Source organism: Synchiropus splendidus, chromosome 13, assembly GCF_027744825.2.
Source record: "Synchiropus splendidus isolate RoL2022-P1 chromosome 13, RoL_Sspl_1.0, whole genome shotgun sequence".
NCBI classification, from domain to species: domain Eukaryota; kingdom Metazoa; phylum Chordata; class Actinopteri; order Syngnathiformes; family Callionymidae; genus Synchiropus; species Synchiropus splendidus.
This window is the reverse complement of record NC_071346.1, coordinates 10,752,555-10,774,522: the sequence shown is the minus strand read 5'-3', so window position 1 is coordinate 10,774,522 and position 21,968 is coordinate 10,752,555. Positions and strand designations below refer to the sequence as shown.

Sequence of the window (21,968 nt, the reverse complement as noted above, 5' to 3'; positions counted from 1 at the left end):
TGGCGTGGTATGTATGGTTTGGGTCCCCTGGCCTTCGACAAATTTGATTAGCCTGCAGTCCGCAGCTCATGAAGCAGCTGTATTGCTTATTTAAGCTGGAGTTGCTTTGTTGAAACACACACTCCCCAGCTGCTCTCTGCCAGCAAATATCGACAGGCAGGTTTTGCTATTAGCGAGGCACCTACAGGAGCAACAAAGAGTGTAAAGTCGTGCCAAGTTTATGATCTCTCCCATGTTTTGGCAGCGAAAAGAGAGCGAAATTAAGCGAGATTTTGTTGCGCTCTAAATCGGATTTTGCTGTAAATCTGGTCGTAAGTTTGTCATAAAGCGACAGTTTTGGAAAAAAAGCATGTTTATATGACACGTTGGCATTAAAAAGAACAAGTAAAAGTGGTCTGGTACAATATCTTCCATTTCAGTTTCATTTATTTCTTACATGTCCGACAGAATTGTGAATTTGGTTCGGTCAGGTTTTACCTTTTCTGTTCACCATTTTTACACAGATTATTGGAATGTACAGATATTTAAATGTAGTTTGAGCATGTGGTCGGAAGAGGTTCCTCCTTCTTCTATGGTCCTCCTTATGAAATGGTGGTTCATGTCTTTTCTATAGACTTTACAGATGTATTCCTCCACTAAGCACTGCACAACTGTCGTATTCCTCCTGCTGGCTTGTGCACAGCATTTGTACTTACAATGAAAACAAATCATTCTCAAACAATGATGTTGATGATTTCCCTACATAAATTCAATAAACATAATTCCAGTTAAATACATCCTGAGGGACAAGAGCCGACTGCAGCGCATCGTACATTCTGCTCTCCATCGGTTGCAGCCTGCCACCTCTTCAGGACCTGTATGTCTCCTGGACCCAGAGACGTGCAGGTGGGATCAGAGCCGACCCTTCTCACCCTGGTCATGGACTGTTTGTTCCTCTTCCCTCTGGCAGGAGGCTACGGTCCATCCAGACCAGAACCTCCCGTCACAGGAACAGCTTCTTCCCCTCGGCCGTCAGACTGTTGAATTCGTGAACAGCCTTGTTGTTATTTTATTTTATTTTATTTTATTTTATTTTAGCACTTTATTCCAAAACACTCATCCAGTTGGTGGGATCCCCACTGACCATGGCAATAAATCTGATTCCGATTCTGATTCTGATTCAATCGGACAGCAGGTGGCAGTAGTCGGGGCTTTGTCAAGCTGCAGAAAAAATCGTCATCAATTTTTTTTTGGGTCGATTTTACGTTGTGTTTTTTTAAAGTAATAATTTCCGGCTTGTGCTTACTATTTTACCGGAACTACTGACCGAAAGTAACATTACGTCTGTGAATGCAAATACACCTACTGAAATGAAATCACCCCTTTGTTTGCCAGATTCCAACCAGCCCTGAAAGTTTTGTTGAAATATGTTCGTACATTTTGGAGTTCTATATATACAAATGAGGACAGCCCTGATAAGTAACGTCCACCTATAAATAACTGGAAATTTTTAAAGCACGTCGTAAAGCTGTAACAGAATATGTCGCGGATCTTCTGCACTTATATTCACTCGGGGTGAAAAACTTGGCTCCAACTGAGGCGATAATGAAATAAAACTGTCCAATAATCTTTCCTCATGAATTTGTGTGGTCAATTATTTCTATCACACTGGACACTATCCCACCAGGTCGCACCTCTACGCTAGCCAGACACAAAGTTAGCAGCACTGATATCGGGATGAGAACAGATAGCAAGGAAGAACTGATCGTAATACTGTCACCAAGCAGAGGCAGGGGATTCACCTTTGCTAAGAGAGAGGCGCAAAACAAACAACAGCCTTCTCATTAACCGTGTTGTACTTTTGTTTTTATAGGTACGGCGTCCTTGAGTGCCAAGCAAGGCGTCTATAAATAAAAGGTGCGATTATTTATTCCAACAGATGCGACTGAGTGGTGGTGGACTCCGAGAAAGGTAATGAGCTCCATCTGCGTTGTTCTCTTTTCATGTTACTGGATGAATAATAATAATAATAGAGTTTACTGTAGAAGAAATTCTCATGACAGGTAAGTTTTCTCTGAAGTATAGAGCTACACCCCAGAGGGTATACTGAAGTCCAAATGAGAGCTAAGGCGAGGATAGCAACAGATTCCCCAGATGCTTTCGCTGATGTTTCTGTTAGGTTTTTGGTTTTGTGTGCTTTTATATTGTTACTTCCTGTGTTCCCTGTTTCCTGTGTGTTTCCTCACTCCCTCCAGCTTAATGGCAGCGCAGCTGGATCACATTTGGCTGATCACACCCGTGGAGACTTGACCCTGGAGATCCAGCAGGTGCTGCAAGATGATCGCTTGTGTTTGAATGGTAAAGTTCTCTCTCGACCTGTTGTTCTCTTGTGGCTCTGTTTTTGTCTTTGTTCTCTTCCTTCTCTTGCTCTTCTTATTGTTCTCAGTATTGGTTGTGATTAGTGACTTGTATACGTGTGTGTTAACTTGCTTCCTTTTTAGACTGTGTGGTGTTTAGCTTCCTCGGGTTTGTGTGTGTTTATGCCACTGTCGAGCGCCTTTTGTTCTTTATAGCCTCGTGAGTATTGTTTTCCGAGCACATCTTTCGGTTGTCCCTGTTTTCAGTGCTGTTGATCTTACACCTGTTTTCTGTTTCAGGTTTTTTCCCCTCCTTTCGTGTTCGTCTTCCTCTTTTTTCTGTATTGTTTTATTTTGTGTTATTTGTATTAAATTGTTGCTAACTGTTAACCTCGTTGTCCGAGTCTCCTGTTCATTGGCGTCCATCTTGCACTTCGGTGAGGCTCCTACAGCAAACATGACAGTTTCAAGAAAGGATTATTACTTGTATTATATTCAGGAAATTTGGTAGCGATGAGGTTGTGCGATTGCTTCTGTCTGAGCAGAGTGAGGGAGCGGAGAAATAATCCTTTCAATATTAAATGATGGATCTGTCAGTTTAGTCGGCAACAGTTTGCCGAAAGGGAAACCATCTTCTGCGTTGAGAGGAGGCTGAGGTGGGAGTGTGTGTTCTCCTATATACCTTCAGTTTCCGCCGCACCAACAGAGAAACAATGAGACATTGAATAAGCAATTTTCTCACCAAATTAGTATAATCAATGTTGTTTCTCCAAGCACTGTCTCTCAAAGCCTCGCAGAAAGGTTAGTCACTTATCAGGCGGGAGTTTTTTTTTTTTTTTCCTTCTGACATCAGATTCAGACCGACAGGACAAAAGCCAATAATTAACTGCTTTCACTCGGTAAACACTGCAGCTGTTGATGAATTTCCACCTATAATCATAAACTCAGCTTTCCTCTCAGACTCTCCTCAGACGGCGGATGAAGGCGGGTGCTGGGAACAAACTTGGAAAACCATTATATTCAAACTGAATTTTGTGTGTCAATGTGTCACTTTTCAATTCTGTAAAAAGTTTCTGCTGTGTCATAAAATGACATCTTTGAATTTGAAGGTTTCGCTTGTTTACTTTTTGACTTCATGTCTCAAAAATGTCAAAAACTTCACAGGCAAACTCAAAAATAACTCAGATTCCACAATTTGAAAGATTGTTTTTCTACTGATCTCAAGGTGCTGCAGAACTTTTGCTTCTTGATTTGCAATTTTCTGTCAACATAATACTTGTATATGCCCAAACATACTTCTCTCTATTCACTGCTACTTCATATTAAACACCTGCGTTGTCATATAAATCTTTATTTTGCCTTCCAATGTCATGAAAGCAGGAGCAGGAGGAGATTCCCAGCCTCTTCGTTCCAACGTCTGCCCTCCTCAGATGTTCTATTTTGTCTTTCAGCATTTCCCATCAGGGGTTGCAAGCCTCCTCCACCCAAACCCACCTCCAGCATCCTCCCTATTCATGCCTCTCCTGTTCATGTTCTCATTCAGCACATCTATAGACATCATTGATCGTCTTTCTCTTCTCCTTTTATCTGGAATTCCCATCTACATCACTCTCTGACCAACAAGTCTAGTAGCTCTCCTCTCTGCGAGTCTGGAACTATCTGATATGTGGCAGCAGAGGAGGGGTTCTTTAGATCAGTGGTTCCAAGTTTGGCACTGCCTTTACCTCTCAATGACAAACAAACCCACACAAATAAAAACTGTTTATTTTTTGCCCAACAAAAGTACCCAGTTAAAACAGGGCCAAGACCCACTTTTGGATCCCGCCAGTTGAGACCCATTGATTTCAACTGTGATATTTGCAATAGCAGTTTTAAATGTCACTATAAAGCACTTTTGTCAGCCCTCTGCTGGTAGAAATGTGCTATATAGATAAGCTTGACCTTGATTTTTTTTATTTTTTAACCATGACACTCAAACCATTTTTTCTGTCTCCACTCTAATACACATCTCAGGGTTTATAGAAGAGGATAAGCACAACAAAAACATACATAAAATTAATATATATGATTGAATCTATAATAATATCAATTTCAGAAAAATATGATGAATATTGATGATGCTATTCCAGATCCTCCAATGTGAAATCATCACTAAAACATGCTTGATGAGAGTATTCAGATTGTGGCGGTAACCAGTACGGGGTAGATGAGGTGTCATGAAACAGTGTGGCAGGGTTGATGTAAATGTCCTACTCATGCCACTAGATGGCGCTCTTGGTTTCAACATGATGTGATGTTTCTTTGAATTAGTTGCTCAAGTCCAAACATTTCACAGCAGACAGCGCCATCTGGTGGCCTCTGGAAATCAGTGCACTGTTTCACGAAACCTCATCGACCCATCACTAGTGGAAACTTATGGAAAGATATGTTAATTTCTGTTCCTTTAGCTGGTTCCTGACTGAGGTCGGATTCCAATTTGCTGCCGTCGTGCCCCATGCTCCGAGTCAACACCTCTGGCTGACTGCCTCAGTCACAATCACAGAGGAGTTCGAGTGGCGACGGGTCGTAGTGTTGTTTTGTTTGCGAGCAAACCCCCCCTTGGTCTGTGATGCCACACACTCTCCAGCTAACAGCTAGCATGTCAGTCAGCACGGAGCTAACTTGTAAGGTGTAGATGTAGTGAAGCGTCCTCTGTCTCTCTCCCAGTGGAAACTTATGGAAAGAAGCGCAAAAAAACATGTGCATGATGCACGACTTGTGAAGTTTGAAGCAGCTTTTGTGCATTCATATGGTCAAATATCCAGGTCAAACACTGAAATGTGATGAAGTGTAAAACCTCAAATTACATCCAGTATATTGAAACTTTTTCGTATTATTTTTTTACTATTATATCGTTTTTTTTCTCTCCAAATAAACATCAGTTTTCCTATCCATGCTAAAACATTTATTTCACCATTCTGATAGAAATGTAAACAGCCCCTCATGCAAATCCACAGTATACAGTGCATGTACACTACACATACATATGCAAGGGCCAAAAGTTGAATCACAGTCAGTTAAGATTAATATAGATTAGCCTGTGTGTGAAGTATGGCCTGTGCACGCGTGTACCGCGACATGAATAATTCTGCGCCTGGGTGGTGGGAGTTGTTCTATTAATTTTTCAGTGCGGCTTTATATTAGTTCCCCCACTCGTGCAATAAACACACATTTACGACCCACAGAAGATAATCTTGCAAATATAACAAAGTGTATTTTTCACGTTTTCGCACATTAACGGATGTACAAGACGGAATATCATAGATGGTTGCGTGACTGACGCGGCTATTATAATTAATGAAATGTCTCATTGGTATTCAGAGAAGATAAATGTGTTTTCTGTGTCTGGATATGAGATATGTTTTTAATAATTAGCAAAATAGGAGATTTAGAAGCCTCATTAAAACGCTTGAGCGCCGTGTCGCCAGCGTGGATGGCGGCCTCGTTCTGAAGGCTGCGCAGAAAGGGGATGGATATCAACATAAATCCCCTTTAATGAGATGGAGTTGTCATATGAACTGCGATAATGTTGACAATGTTGCTGGAGAGAGTGCGGAAATGTGACCGATGTGAGCTGCGGATGAACGGAAGCGTGTACAGTTGAATAAGCTCAGACGCTTTGAGGCGCTTCACAATGTTCTTTTGCAAAATTCAGCGTAAAACAATCGATACATTTATTATCCACCGGCAGGTCAGCGCCTCGGAGAATGGCTGCTGCTACCGCTGCAGAATCATCTGATTTAAAAGATACAGGAATACTAATATTCCGATTGGCCAGAGGGTGTTCATTATACTTAGATGACCACTTCGCTGCGCCGCAGATGGAACTTGCATTATGTATTGATGCCTCTCAATACAGAGAAGTATTGAGCGGAGTGTGGTCATCCGAACATGCAGCTGTAATAACAACTCTTCTGTACGGTGTTGATGCACTTCAGATGTGCTAGTTTCTGCTTTCGTTTCTGATTTGAATTCAGCAACAGGTCGACCCGCCCACTCACTTGTGATTGGTCATTAGTATGTCCGTGTGGGAGTGACCGCTTTTCACAAGGAGCAGAAAAAATCGATTTAAAAATACAAATAAAGCCACACATGAGGGATGTTCATTTTTGGATGTTGTAGAGGTTAATAAATAATTTCTTTGTGAATAAACTGCTGCTGAAACAAACAGCATGTCATGCGAGGGTTAAAGTGAACATCCAGTTCTCCGTGCGCTAGGGCTTCCTCAGGGTGCTCCAGAGAGGCATTGCAACAGACTGCTGACCCGTTTGGGGTGTTCCAAAGTGGCTGGCAATAAGTTATCCATAGCGTCATTTAAGGTTGCAGCTATCAGTCGACTATAACCAAGCAACAACTTCTTGTGTGCCAACGTCGCTCTCTATTCCACAGATGCACAAGTTAGCACAATCTGCAGTGAAAGAATAAATGCCTGAGCCTCTGGGAACATGAAGACCCAACAAACAAACAAAAAAAAAAATTGAAATTCCCAGATCAGCATTTAACACGATGCATGTGTTTGCAACAGTCTTCATGCATTTTCCCCGCCTTAAATTACTCGTCACTTATAGTTATAGAATAGTTTTCTGTTCATGACATCAAAAATATGCCCTTTTTTCAACATGGTTTCACTATTTCTGACGCAGAAAGGAAATACAGTTTCACCAAAGAGGCAGCGCAACAGTGTGACCTCATGGAGAAGTTGAAGACCCCTGTGAGACTTGTGGTGGGCAACTGTCTGTTTGTTGCTGATCAAATAACTTGAAAAGTTATGGACAGATTTGTATGAAATTTTGTGGAATGATACAAAGAACAAGTGATTCTATTCCTGGATTTTTTAAAAATTATTCTTTAACATTGGGAGATAGGCTAGCAAAAACCGTAACTTCTGGACTATGGAGCATTTAATATATCTATCTATATCTATCTATCTATCTATCAGATATATATACATATATATATATATATATATATATATATATATATATATATATATATATATCAGATATATATATATATATATATATATATATATATATATATATGTATATATATCTATATATAGATATAGATATAGATATAGATATAGATAGATAGATAGATAGATATAATATGCCCCACCCATTAGATTTATGAAGGGAAATGCATTTTTCATTTTTTCATACATAAGCCACATAGGTCTATAATACACTACAGGTGTAGCAGTTCTGTCTGTGCCAGAGAATGGTCAGAAATTTAGGCCTAAAAACACATGAGGATCATTGCTAAACTAGTTTTAAAAAGGTGCCTAGCATCGAGACTGACTCATGAAAAAAACTGCCAATATAACTCTTCAAAGCCACACAGACTGTGGGATAAAAGTTAGCTGGTTATAGTCCGAAACTGACTGTAACTCCACAAAGAATGGTCAGGCACAGGTTCTACACGATAGCAGAGACAGAATAAGGAAATATAGGGGAGGTAAAAACCATCATATCGCCAAGACCCTGGAAGGGGGTGGACTGAAGCTGCTTGCCGGAGGTTGGCGCTCTCTCAGTGCTTTTCTAGTTTAATATTTTTCCAATAAAAACATACTTTTAGTTTTCCATTTCTGCCGCGCAAAGACAACCTGAAAACACCACATGAAGAGTCTAGCATGGCAAAATGCAGTTGTACATACAGAGACAAACTTTATTGCCCTTAATATTTGCAATCTTTGTGTTTATGCTATATTCTAAATATGCAATCATACAGTGAGAAGAATTGCCAAAGACGATTGAAAGTGCAAAAATGAAAATTCAGTTATGATAAGCACATTTCCGCAGCCCATGAAAATAATTTATTTCTCATTAAAGGTTGAATATTCTACCTTGGATTCAGTTTTATTAGCAAGAAACCATGTATTGACAGCTGCCTATGTGCTCTACCATGCTGAAGGTTCAGATGTGGGCTCGCCTCTCTCGTTAAACACACAGGAGCGTGACCTTCTCCGAAACATAGTGGCTCCGGGGCCTTTTCTCCTGGTGAGATGCAAATAAATGTCAGAGAGCAAGAACCTCGGGTAAGAGTCCTTTTTCATCAGACTGTAGACTTTCATCTGAGCTGCTTCGAAACAGCTCTTGGTGGGCTGCTCCAGGTTCTTCTGGATGGACATTTTGGTGTTGTAGTCGATGTTGACCTACAGAGGCAAAACATAGAGAGATAATATATTGTTAACAAACCATCAAAAGAGGAGAAAGTACTCAAGAAAACAATATTTACAAAGACAATGGCAATAACATATGACCACGTGATGATAATAATAAAATGCTTCCTGGTGTTATATTATATCTGTGTAAAAAAAAAAAAAAATTTTGTTCACTATAAGGCCATATAGCTAAAATAACTTCATTAAATTATTTTTTAAATTATTGTAATTTTTTTTTTTTTTACCAGATTTTGCTGACTAAAAATGAACAAAACTTTATTTAAGACCTTGTTTTTATATCCTTTAAACGTCTTATAAGCCAACCCAATTATTTTAACTCATCATTTAATATTCACATTTCCCTTAATTTCAATCTAGCATATTATTGTGCCTGTCATAATTTTCATATGAAGTCAAAGATGAAGACAATAAGGTGTCTAACGGAACAGGAAATTAAACTGTTCCATCTGCTTCCACAAATAATTTGAAAATTTTTCACCCTGTGTAGAGAGAGCTGCTCCACCTGCTTGTGCCATTGGGCTCATTGGCATCAACAATATTTCAAATGCTATAAAACGGAATTGGCGTGAGTGTCCTGTTTTGCGTTATTATCCTTAATACCTCAGTTGCTAACTCACAAAGGGTCCAAAAAGTAGAGACAGAAACTGCGACAGATTGTAGCGGTGGAATCAAGACTGCAGACTGCTAGTTTTAGTCCCTGCCATACGTTCATAACCTGACCCTGAATCCAGACTTAGGCACGCGCTCCCTCATTACCACCTCAGCGAGTGTGTGCATTTAAACACAACATTGCATTGCAGCGTGCGCCATTAAAGTTTCATACATTCATATCAATTGAATTCTTTGTAAAATATTTATTTCCGCCCACACTCCCAGCGGGAACTCAAAACTATTATTTGTCTTCGTCTCCAGTCATTTCCCATCAGGAGTTGCCTCCGCAGGTCAGCTTTTTTTACCCCTGAACCTCACCACCTTACTCCCCAAGTCAAGGGACGTCCGTCTCAAGTGTTGGCCGTCCAACACCTCCCATGTCAAACAAAAGCTTTTCTGCTTATTGTTATAATAACCCATGACAAAGGGAGGAATATTACCGCCCTGGCTTGTGCTGATAAGGCACTCGTGGGGATATGACTTGTTAAAAAGACGACAACAAATGGCATACTTATGTACAAGTACCGTAAGGGCACTGTAATAATACCACCTCTGTTGTTGCCGATTCATTTGCAGCAAAATCTCAGCAGAGTTGCTTTGCGTATTTTCTCACTTAATTATTTAGTTTCTTAATACATTTATGAAAGCCTCCTCTTATTAGGTTCCCCAGTATTACAGTGTAATAGCTTTTAGGCCAGTGGACCATGCGTTTTGGTGGAGTTCATTTGCATGTTTATTTGCTTCATGTTTGACTGTACGGACGCGATATTGCCATTTTTAATGCGTAATGTGCTCGCGCTTATTTCTCCAGAGGCTCAGCTGACAAGGAAACGGTTCAATTTGGCGATTGAATTGTAAAACACTCTGATTAGCCTTTATGAGTCTAAATTCTAATCAAATTTGAAATGTGTTTTTAAAGCAGCCATGAACGCGATTGCAAATTCTCCTCTCAGGCTTCACTCTTCAGGCGCTCAGTTTCATTTGTCTAACTCAGAGGGTAATTCCTCGATCACTCAAAGAGCAGGCCTCTTGTTGCTGCAGCAGATTCTCCGAGGACATATCAACTCATATTCTACCTACATTACAACACGCGGCTGGCGCTGTAATAGCGGAGCTTCTGTACTTGACATCCTTTTTTTTTTCTATAATTCAGTTTGGCTTCTTAACTGCTCACCTGCTTTGCTTTTTAAGAACTCACTTTTCTCCCAGAATTCATGGAGAAAATGTTCAACCCAACATCGCACCGGACCCGTTTGACCTGAACTGCAAGTGTACGTGATAACTTGAGCTCTAACTCCCCTCTGGCAGGAACAAAAAACTCAGCTGCGCGTTCATAAAATATGTCTCTCCCAATTTGAAAAGAGTGCTGAAATACTCTTCCTTGAATAGATGACCCAACCCAAATTGATGATCCATCTCCTTTGTAATATGTGGCATGACGATTCTGTCAAATTCTCTGAAGTCCTTCGCAGTTTGTTATGAGCGGAGTGTGTGGTGAATGAGAATTTTTCCTTTTAGCGCCATGGTTTCGGAAACACGATGTTACAACTCAGAGGGTAGATTTTGCCACGATAATCTTCAGAATCTTCAAGTAAAGCCACATATTGTGTTGCTAACTGTTAGCATTAGTAGCAAAAAAAAAACGTTTTACCATGTGTCATTTTTTGAAACCAGTAAATGAAACTTCAAATGAGGGATTTAAAGGCACTTTTAGACACGTTTAATATTTATGTTAGCAAAACACAATATTTATCAAGCAAATTGTTTGACAAGCATATGATGAACATGTACCACGTCCCCAGGGGGATACAAAAAGATAATTTTTTCGTTATGAAATAAATAGAACTACAGTGGTGCCTCGGATCTTGACCACAATCCGTTCCAGACGGCCGTTCGAGAAACGATTTGTTCAAAATCTGAATCGATTTTTCCCATTACAATGAATGGAAAAAGAAATAATGCGTTCCAAGCCTTAAAATAGGCTTTTGTAGGAGTGAATGTAGAGTGTCTGCTGCAGGTGCGCTGTTCCTCTATGTGTGTGGCCGCTGCATGTGGGAGGGGTTGCCGAGTGAGTGACGTCTCTCCAGAAGTGAAGAGGTGCCCGGTGCGTGTCCAGCTCTGAATGTGCGCTTCTGTGCAGTTTGGCTGTGACAAAGTCATAAACCAAGTAACGCTCTGTCCCAGACTCGCCTCATCCCTGTCCCAGCTCCAGCCCACAACAGGACATCAAACCCTGGAGTGCGAGCACCTCCCCTGTGACACTCTACCACGGTCCAGTGCGGAGACAGGAAAGGTTTTACACCTCAATATGAAGAAAAAACAGTCAGTAAATGGAGCTAACGGGACACGTCTGCATACAGAGGTGTTATACACAATAACAAAGCGCGGCGTGGATCAGCTGATCGGTCCGTGCACGTTATGGTTTTTCCCGATTTTTCCGCAGCATTCGAATTCTGGATGTTCGTTCGATATCCGAAGCAAAAAAATCTCGAAATTTTGGTTCAAACTCTGATTTGTTCGAATTCCGGGACGTTCGGAAACCGATGTACCACTGTAAATAAATATAACTGCCATGGTGCGTAATTGTCTGTTTGAAAGTTGGTTCTGATTTTTGTGCGATGGCAAATCGAAGCAAAAACCTGGACATGTCAGCCAATCATGAGACGTTTGTCGTCAGACCAGGAAGTAGAACACAAGCTTGGCACTTGTCCTGCTTGACAAATATCATCTTTTGCTGATGTTAATGTTGTTGCATGTGGTAGAAAGCGGCATTGAATCCTTCATTTGAAGTTTAATTTACTAATAGAAAGTTTGAAAAGTCAAATCTAAAAGCAGAAACATTTTGTCTCTACACCTTGCTACGTTGTAAACGTCAAGCAAGATGGCCGACAGAGGAGATTAAGTGCCGCGCAGAGGAGGAATTTCTATTCAGGGAGACCCTTGACAATTAAAATGAATGAAAAAATACATATGGAGAGCAACAACCCGGGGGCAGTAAAGTAGCTCAGTTTGTATGATTTTGAAGATTCTCTTTTTTTTCCGCATGAGTGGATGTCTTCTTGAAATATCTATTTTTTTGGTTTTGTTTCATCCTAAAAGAGCAATGACACATTTTGAAGTATAATTTATGCTTGAAAGGGCTAACCATTTTGGAGGCATCAGCAAGAATATGACCGGCTTTTTCGGGAGCGTTCGCATTCTGGATTTTCGTTCAACATCCGAAGCAAAAAAATCTCGAAATTTATGTTCGAACTCCGATTTGTTAGAATTGCGGGATGTTTGAAAACCGAGGTACCACTGTAAATGTGAGTATGTGAGCACGCTCTCGTTGACCTCGGACCTGGAGGTGGAGAATTCTCACCACCCGTACCACTCAATCCAAGATGGCCGCTCAGAGTGTCAACAATGAGTACAGCTCATCTATAATTGTGTCCATTAAACTTCTATTTTTTCTTTCTTTAAATCGAATACATAGTATTGTTCGACACATGAATGTGTAGAAATGTTTCTGTCGTGCAATTCTAAATGTTGCTGCTGCCTGGTCAATGCCTGCACTACTGTTTATGATTTGGAAAGTGCAACCCCTGAATTTATCATCATTCCCAGCTCTGAATTCCCACTTCTGAGGGAACTGGAACACGGCATAAGATCCTAAATAAATGTTTACACTCTGTTAAGGAATGATACGAAGCCAACAATATTAAGGAGGTTATTAATAATTTGGGTGATCGCGGTGGTGCACGTTCCTGTCGACAGTTCATAACTGTCAGACAGTTCTTCAACACATTTAAGTCAATTGAATTGGCATTTGTTTCCCTCTCGAAAGACATTTGCATCCTTCTGCAGCCTGAATTGATAACCGACTGAAGATGAGTGGGTGCAGCTCTGTGCAGTTCCGCGCTGAAATGTCACAACCTCATACCAACAGACACCAGATCTGGACGGTCAGAGGAGCTGCGGCTGCATGCCCTCAGGCAGCTCGGGCTGGTGGACACGTCGTCCTCCAGAGTACACTTTCAAATCTTCAATCTCATAGAAGTAACCTTTTTATGCATGCTCTGAAGATACATGACCTAAACAAGCTCCAAACAAACGAGCAAAGGTCAACCAGCTCCAGGCTCTGCGCAAGAGTCTTTCAAACCTTTGTGACTTTAACCACATGCAAGTTTCTGTTCTGCGGAGCAGCACGTGACCAGGGGAGCCGTACCTCTTTAGGTGCGTCTGATGCAATGAAGAGCGTATAAATATACTTCGCCATGGACAGCAGCTTTGTTTGGGAGTCGTAGGTCTTATATTCTTCGCAGGCCAACCAGAACTCCAGGTTTTCCTCACTGAACTCCGTCTTGAGGAACTGAGAGAAAGTTTCCACCCCCTCTGATGAAAAACAGGACAAAAAGTTGCTTCACACAAATGAATAAAATGAGATGAAAAGGCTTCATTTTCCGCGTGTGGAGGACAATTGAAGATCACACAGGAGTGCAATTTCCATAACATCCTACTAATGTGTGCTTACTGAATAAACAATTAAATTATCGACAGACGTTTAAAAGCTTCAGAGCACTTTAACATTAATGGTATTCTCATTATACAGCATTTACAATATTAACTGCGGCCAAATGAAGACTCAAAGTGTTCCTTTGTTCTGCATGAGTGCAACTTTTCCGACGGTGAGGAAGTTGCAGTTTCTGTATTACATTTCAGCAAACACAGAATGACGTCGTGAAAGCGCCTGGTGCACTTCAGTTTCACAATCCAAAACGGGGAGATTGTGTCGGACAACTTCAGAAGCAGTTTGGGGGCAACTTTCCGCAGGAAAATGGGGCGATAATCTGACCTGAATGCTTCAGCAGATCTTCAAAGGAGTCTCTCCATCGTAGGGCTTCTTCGGGTGAAACGCTGAGGAGAATCAGACATCTGGTCAGCACTTGATGACACAGCAGGATATTTTGAATAGTGCGCTACTTTTTCCTGCCTGTGCTGTCATGTCACTTTGCTAGTTTACAGACAATAAGATAGAAGGTTCGGAGGTACGGAGGTGGTTGTTTGGATTGGATTAGCCTCGTGGGAGTAGTGATGGGGTATCGTGAAACAGTGCCATCTGGTGGCCTCAGAAAACCAGGACACTGTTTCATGATAACTCATCCACCCATCACTTTGTGGGAGGTTGGAAATATTAATGGCGGACTCACACAAGATAAGAAATGACAGTGATGCGCTACTTAGTGATATTGCAACCAAACAAAAACATGGCAATGACAGATAAAGCTCAATGCCATGGTTCACAAACCATGGCAAGAGACAGGTTATATTTATAGTAATTTAATGCAGTTTTCTTCTGGATTAGTGGGTGGACCACTTTGGAGTAGCTAAAGGTCGTTGCGCAGTAAATCTTCCTGACATTCCCAGTAACAAATTCCGCTTCAGATTTCATGCAATAAAAATAGTCGACAAAATTCCTCCACTATAAGAAGAAATTTTCAAATTTGTCATGACATAACTCATTTGCAAGACCGTAACCTTGTAGCTCATAGTGACATAAATGGCTGTATATGGCTGTAAATGTCTCTAGAATTTCCAAAATAAATGACTGTATGTTGTATTACTCACCAACGTTGCTAAATGAATTTAATTTTCAGATGAAAAAAGAAGTAAAAATCACTTCAAAATAGACTACACGGTTGTTCTAGGAGAATGAAACTATCAAAAGGGTATAAATAATTTGGCCTCACTTGCTGCTCGCCGTGTTTGTCTTCTTATTTGGACTGACGTTTTCATGCGATCCAGACTTGGTGAGAAAAAGGCTGAGTCTGCTTTTCCTCTCCTTGTCTTTCAGCCTGCAAACAAAGGGGAAAATATATCAAGTCTCACAAAGTAGCCCTGTGTAGTATTCACTGAAATCAGCATCTTATCAAAAATACTTTCTCCTGCACCTTCACAGCGGTTCACACAGCAAGCTATCTTTGTTGGAACTTTAACAAAAGATTAAAGCTTGTCAGATAGAACCAGATGTATAGTCCTCCTCTGCTTTGGCTTCAGGCAACTTTGTTTAATATATCGAAGCAGTAAAAATGCATGAAGCTCGAGGAAGAGCCATTTATTTCAAATTCTCTTTCATTGATCCCCAGATATGCTACAATAACTTAACAAAGGAGAATTGTGAAGAAAAGAAAGCCAACCTGCCGTTGCCATCCTTCATCTTGGCTCCGTTTAAAAAGTCAGGACGGAGCATTTTAAGAAACGACTTCCTATTTTGGGGGCATGCAGTTAAATAGAGGAAATACAGCGGCGCATGTTTCCGTGCTGCTGTGCATGTCTCAGCTAGTGTGTGATGAAGCACTGCCTCGGTTTAACCAGCACATATGTAACTTCCTAACGCCGCTGCTCTACTTCCTGGAATGGTTCGACCACTAATGCGTCGCAGAAAACCTCTCTGCTCGCCCTCCTTACTTAGAAATGTAAGACTACTTACAGAAATACTGGGGCGTTTATCTGGCTGAAACACACGCCATTACGTTGGTTTCTATCACGATAAACCGTGGACATGCGGACAGGAAGGCTGAACTTCAGTAATTGAAAGGAGCTGAGGAGAAAGGAGGCTGAGTGCAATTTGGAGCTTAAAACTTCACAGACAGACAGGCTGAGCCAGCTGAAGAAGGTCGGATCGGTTGTGAGAGTACACACTGTGTGAAGGAGGTGATGCAGAGGAGGACCAGAGTCACTACTGAGAGCATCTGTCATCCTCCCTGTGATCAACGGTGGCATGTTTTCAGTCCAAAAATGAGACAAGAGTGCACCTTCATTAGACAATTCATGTCTTCCACATACTAGTTCTAATCTTCCTCAGTCTAGACTCCACCCGCTGGCATCCACTGATCTCATCAGGATCCACTCCTGCAGAAGAGTCAGTCCATATAAACCAAACCACATCCCCACAGTCCTGCCTGGATTTTGTCGCTCCCATCCGGCCATTGATTTTCTGTAGCTTGAAGCCCCTGGCTCCCTGTGTTGTTGCTAGCTCATGTTTAGCCTCAGTCAGCTGGAGCGTTTCAGTAAGTGAGAAATGTTATAGAAGTTATATATGAAAGAAAAATAAAAAAAATATCTCCTGTACTTCAAAATATTACAATGAATGCGTTGAAATATTTTATTTTATTTTATTTTATTTTTGACAGCACTTTATTCCAAAGCACTTTCCTAGTTGGTGGGATCCCCACTGACCATGGCCATAAAGTTGATTCTGATTCTGATGTTTTCAATAAAATCTGGTAATAAATAAGGGTAATTTGAAGATATTTTAAGTTTTTTTAAAAATATTTATTCTGCAATAAAACTTAGGTCTGTCACAAGATTAAAATTTCATTCTCATTTAATCGCACTGAAGTTGAGTTTAGTCACACTTTGTGACAGATTTTGTATCTGCTCTAAATGTAACTTAAAAGAAGGTTTTAACCACACAAGAGTGGCTGTTAATGCAAACTTTATGCAAACATTTGTTTACTGCAACAACCCGACATGACAAATACTTTCAAAAACATCCTTTAAAATAACCTAAACAGTTCAAAAACAAGCTTAAATGACAATATTATAAGCATTAATGGCCACTCTAGTGCTGTTTTATTAAATGTTCCCTTAAGTTCCATAGAGAACAGACACAAAATGTGTGAGTAGTTTGCCATTAACTGCAAGTTAACTCACCTCTTGCACGATGAATTGACACTTCAATATTAATCTAGCGACAGCCCTTGTTTAAATGTTTTCTCGCTGTACTTTATTTGAACTTTAAAAGTGGCTGCAAAATTTCCCAAAGGCCATTAAGTTTAATCTCAATCGCAGAGTCATAACTGTCACGGTTGTGTTTGTGTTCCAGTGAAGACAATTTTTTTTTTTTTTTTTTTGAATGCTCGCTTATTAAAAAGGGAAGAGAGTGGGACATTTATGTAATGACAATCTGCTAGTAGATCACTAGACACCACTTAAAATATGTAACCAAAATTGAGCTCACATTAAAATGAATTTGCCTGCTCTGTATTCCCGTCCTTGCATACGAATTAAAGTGACGAATGAAGTAGAAGCAAGCGCACATAAAACTATTTTTGCCCTTCTCACTTTACAACACAGCAGCGCAGATTTACTGTCGGGCTGCGGCTCGGCCTTTCTCAAGGACAAGCGGACGTTGCATCTGCTCGGGTTCACATCTGCCATATGAATAAACTCTCGAATAAATGTCCTTTAAATGTACATTTCATACGGTTGAGAGTGCAAGATAATGAATAATAAAGTGTGTTTGCCGAGTGTGCTGAGCTCATTTCTTAGCATCACAGTTCTAATGGAGAGAGACAAACTCGCTGCGACAAGATGAAAAACACCAGGGACTCGTTCTGGCCTCAGCAGAGATAAATGTGATGTCTATGTTTTTCAGGGGAGAGTCTCTTTTTACGGATATTTACAAAGACCTTCGCTGTGTTTGTTGGCAGTGTGAAAACAAAGGAGAAATAATTAGTGTCCCTGTCGATTCATTACAATCTAAGCAAATTTAACTATGAGATGAAAGCCAGCATTCACTTTGAAGGCCCCTTTTTTTTTTTTTGTTTCCATCTAGCTTTTGTTGCGGCATGAATTTGGCCACGGCGCGTGATGTTTACCCATGTTAATATCTGCCTGGCTCACCTTATATCCGCGACTGGATCTCGGGGTCAGTGCGCTTTCAAGCGCCTCATTTGCTGGGCACATTAGCAGAATAGTCGCTCTTTCAGTTATGACCCTGAACGATGATGGCGGTAAAGAGCACTGAGCAGTAAATGAAAAGATTTTCTCTCTGCCACAATAACTGCTACCTCCGACTGTGCTTGGTGGTGCTTTATTCAAATGGCTGGACTTATCCTTGCTTATTCTATTATGACTTTATTGCACAGTTCATGGCCTATGATGACGCACTCAAACAAAGGCACATATTATTCCCCAGCACAAGGACGACTCAAACTCGGTAGCTAAAACGCAATAATACTGCCAAACATGCTGTATTAATGAACAATATATACAAAAATTTACAAGGTAAAAAATCATCCCAGCTACATTCGGAGAGAGGACAGACAGATAACCCTACTCATATACTGAAGTTGGGAGGAAACAAGAGTGCCCAAGGAGACCCAGGTCAACAAGGAAGGCTTGACCAAACCTCCCACCCACAAACCACAACACAAGTGAAGCCTCCAAGTCAAAACAATTCCTGAAACTGAAGCAAAACTCACGGGAAGACGTTGTTTGTTATGAAGACAAATATTGTCGATGATAGGTCTGAGCTGAGACTCGCCATGGCCTGGATTTCAGAAAGTTGGTGGCGAAGCAGTTCAAATGCAGGGAGAGTGCCGACCTCCAACAAGTCAGCTGAGGTATTCACACACCAGACGTGACTTGGCAACACGTGCCGATGCTAAATGACTTCCCCTGCCTCTAAAGATGAGCTATCAAACCGGCCAATCTGCTGTTGGGGGCGGGAGTAAAGATTGTGATGGGATTGGAGAGGCAGAATTGGGGTCCTATCTGCTGAAGGAGTCTACTAGCAAACAAAGCTCCATCCATCAGAGACGCTATCAGCCCACCAACCGCCTGGATCAGCTTCTAGTCTGTGATTGGCTGATGTGCCACTACACGTAACATCCGACCGGGATCGGTTCCGACCCACCGGTTGTAAGTCGGATTGGACGTAAGTGGAATGCCATTCAAAATAGCTGACGTGAGGGTTGTAGGTGCTACTGTAGTGGTAGATGGCTGTGTGAGAGTGAGATGCTGGGATACTGTGCTGCCGTAACTGTCGTACGTGTTACGTTACGTACTGCGGTGCCAGACATTGAACTAACCCAACGCCTTGGACAACTTGGTTTACCCTGTTATTTTTCCCTCCCCACGATCCCAATAACATTTTTGATTTGTTTCCCACAGCTAATATGTAAAGGGCTGTCTGGTATGCTGTCCAACTTGCTTAAAACTGTCAAACTATCAAAGTAATTTGTATGAAAAAAGAAATGTTACGCTGAATGTTAAAGGCCACTCCAGCTTCAGGTTGAATCCAAGTCTTGTCGAAGCGAACTCATTGATTGTGAGAGACAAACCCGGCGCACAGACACAGCCCAGTGATCCAGTAAACAGGGGCTGCACTACACCTTCTCCTCAGGTAAACACCCAAATGCTGAATCACCATGAAGCCAAATTGAATCGCAGTCATTTAGCCTCTCTGTATATATTTGCTTCTTGTCAACACACCAGATGAGAAAACCAACGGAATCAATATCACAGCAGCCGAGGAGGTGCTCCCGCCGCTCTGGCACCGGAGATTAGCCCCGCTTTTTTTATTTCAAATAATACCATTTACAATTTTAATTATGTAACTATTTCGCTAATGCGCTCCTTTTGTTGCTGGCTCTCAGAATCACCTTGTGGCAAGAACACAATTTCGCTCCCAGATAACCTGTTTGTCGCCGAGAAAAGCAGTAATTAAAGTCGGAGCGCAGAAGCTGAACCAACAAAAAATGCCATTAAGTTGGCAGAATTGTTAATTTGATGTGTGAATACGTCATTTATTCACCCCCCCACTCCATAAATATTCCATCATAACATGTACTCTTGCTGCATCTCTATCAATATAGTTGCATGTCCCTTTAATATCATTGTTTTCTGTCAGTTTTTAATCCTCCTCAAAACCCGGTAAGCTCCGGTGGTGGAGTCAGGACTGCAGACTGTATGTGTTATTTTCCCTCAAAATGGACCTGTATTGTCCTTATCCATTGGCCTCATCGGAAAATGCAACACAAGTGACCCTGTTTCTTTTCATCCCCGGCATCGCTCAGCACGAGGAGCGCTGGAGCGGCCCACCTGACTCTCAAGGTCCTCCATTGGCCACACTTTATGCATATTGTATCACGATAAATTATGCAACATTTCTAGGACAAATAAACTCCGTTTTCTCATTTCTCTGAATAAAGAACATCCTCAATTCGAGCACAAAAACAGCCCACAACCCGGAAAGTCAGAGCTTCTAATGTCCCACTTTTTGACGTTTCCTAAAAGCGGAATCATTGATGTTCAGTGTAGCGTTCACGATTTGGTTGCATACAAGATCGAGCACTCAGTAAGTCATGTCAACGCATGGTCGCATTTGTTTTAAGTTCACCAAATATGGGACGATCTTACTGCTTTTTTTTAGCTTCCTAGCTGCTCTCTAGCTTAGGATGATATGTTGTTATTCATTGCGATAATAAGTCTTGACTGAGTCGTGGCTCGGAGTGCTATCTGTTTTTTAAAAAGAGAAGTGGAGAAGAAACTGCTGACATGGTCGAGGAGGGAAACACCAGTATTCTTACTTCCTGTCTGCAAATATCTTCCCCAGTTTGCTTGGCGTGGCCTCATAGCGTCTGCTGGCTGCGTGACTGACAGAAAAAGGAAAGGAAATGCAATGAAATAGTTTCCATTTTGCTGTTTGAATCATGTTCGGAAAACACACAGCAGGAGCAGCAAAGCAAGTAAATAGAGTGAAAACACTTTCTGGATATTTACATAATTTCAAGGACTCTCTTGATGCCCCTCTGTTCAAATGTTAAATGAAAAGTATGCTCCAGTGGGATTCTTTTTAACAAAAAAATGGGGCACTGCAAGAGTGATGAAGAGGAAATGATTTGGGTGTTCAGTGAAGAGGCAGGGAATTGATGGAAAAAGGCCTTGATATTCCCCAAGACAATACAATATGTCAAACTGGGACGGGTGACTGAAATTGCTATTTCTTCCTCTGCGTTTGCTCTCATCAGCTGCCATATTAGACATTCCCTCTAATGATATCAGCTTTGTATTTATATGTCTCGGCCTGGTTTTCAAATTAGACCATGAATTATATAAAAGACGGAAGATGTATGTCAACCTGTGTGAGGAGACCGCAGAAAGATGGCGTAGGTAGTCTTTAATATTGGACTTATTATTTGACTCCATAGCGCCGCTCTCTGGCACGTGTAATAATACAACGAACACTATCGATCGTTCGCAAAGATTTCTAATGAGGCAAAAGAGCCGTGGCCCTCGTGGCTAAACCGGACCACAAGTGACATTTCCTGTAGTCACTGGGGGCTTTAACATGAATAGTGCTGTAAACTAAAGAGAAAACCACAGTGTGTAATAGCTTTTTGTAGTTGGATTTCACTTTTAATTGGCTGTGCGAGTGAACCCCGCAGCAAATTCCCGACAGTAAATGTTAGTGGCGAGCAAGAAAAAAAACCGAGGGTCCTTCTGCAAGCGCTGGTTCAATACCAGGATATGTTGTTTTATTGGCTTCACGGCTGGAAGGTGTGCTGCTGTCGCTGCACTAATGACACATGCAGTGTGTGGAATAAAACCACACGGGTGGGATGCAGCCTCTTTTCCGAACCCCGTGGGCTGAAATAAAGTATATATAAAAAAGCACCTCTGGGTGGATGCCACTTTTGTTCCGATATAATTGGAACACATGATATGCTTCAGCGCTAGTTTGGTTACAATAATTGTTGGGCGAGGAGCCTTGTATGATCACAACCACAGGCTTTAAGAAAGGCATTGGAAAGTAGGATGAATAAAGTCTATGACCTTTGATGAATTGAGAGCAAGACATATTGCTGTCATGGCTACGCCTCCCCATTCTGGATTTGCCAGCTATCTCCTCCAAACATGCCCGGAATGAGACGGAGGACTGATGAACGCTGGCTGCCCGTCAAGTGCGGTCTGGTCTGTTGATCTGACTT

General features: G+C 41.3%; 1 protein-coding gene across 2 annotated transcripts; it reads right to left on the bottom strand.

Moving 5' to 3' along the window:
* Positions 1-7,482: 7,482 nt before the first annotated feature.
* Positions 7,483-18,647, bottom strand: rgs18 (regulator of G protein signaling 18). Of its 2 annotated transcripts, none has more exons than XM_053884101.1 (5): positions 18,459-18,647; positions 14,940-15,044; positions 14,045-14,106; positions 13,418-13,584; positions 7,483-8,529 (listed from the first exon to the last, which is right to left on the bottom strand). In XM_053884101.1, exons 1-5 carry the CDS (start codon positions 18,521-18,523, stop codon positions 8,275-8,277), a joined length of 654 nt encoding a protein of 217 aa, XP_053740076.1. In that variant the 5' UTR covers positions 18,524-18,647; the 3' UTR covers positions 7,483-8,274. The 2 variants fall into 2 exon arrangements, with proteins under 2 accessions (XP_053740076.1, XP_053740077.1); XM_053884102.1 differs by lacking the exon at positions 18,459-18,647 and adding an exon at positions 15,387-15,594.
* Positions 18,648-21,968: the final 3,321 nt, after the last annotated feature.

Bases quoted from the DNA above. Each gene is read 5' to 3' on its own strand.
- rgs18 (XM_053884101.1), bottom strand. From the start codon at position 18,523: ATGGCGAGTCTCAGCTCAGACCTATCATCGACAATATTTGTCTTCATA. The intron at 14,107-14,939 runs GTGAGGCCAAAT...GATTCTCCTCAG, and splicing joins ACAAACACGGCGAGCAGCAA to CGTTTCACCCGAAGAAGCCC. The intron at 13,585-14,044 runs GTCAGATTATCG...GTTTTTCATCAG, and splicing joins AGATCTGCTGAAGCATTCAG to AGGGGGTGGAAACTTTCTCT.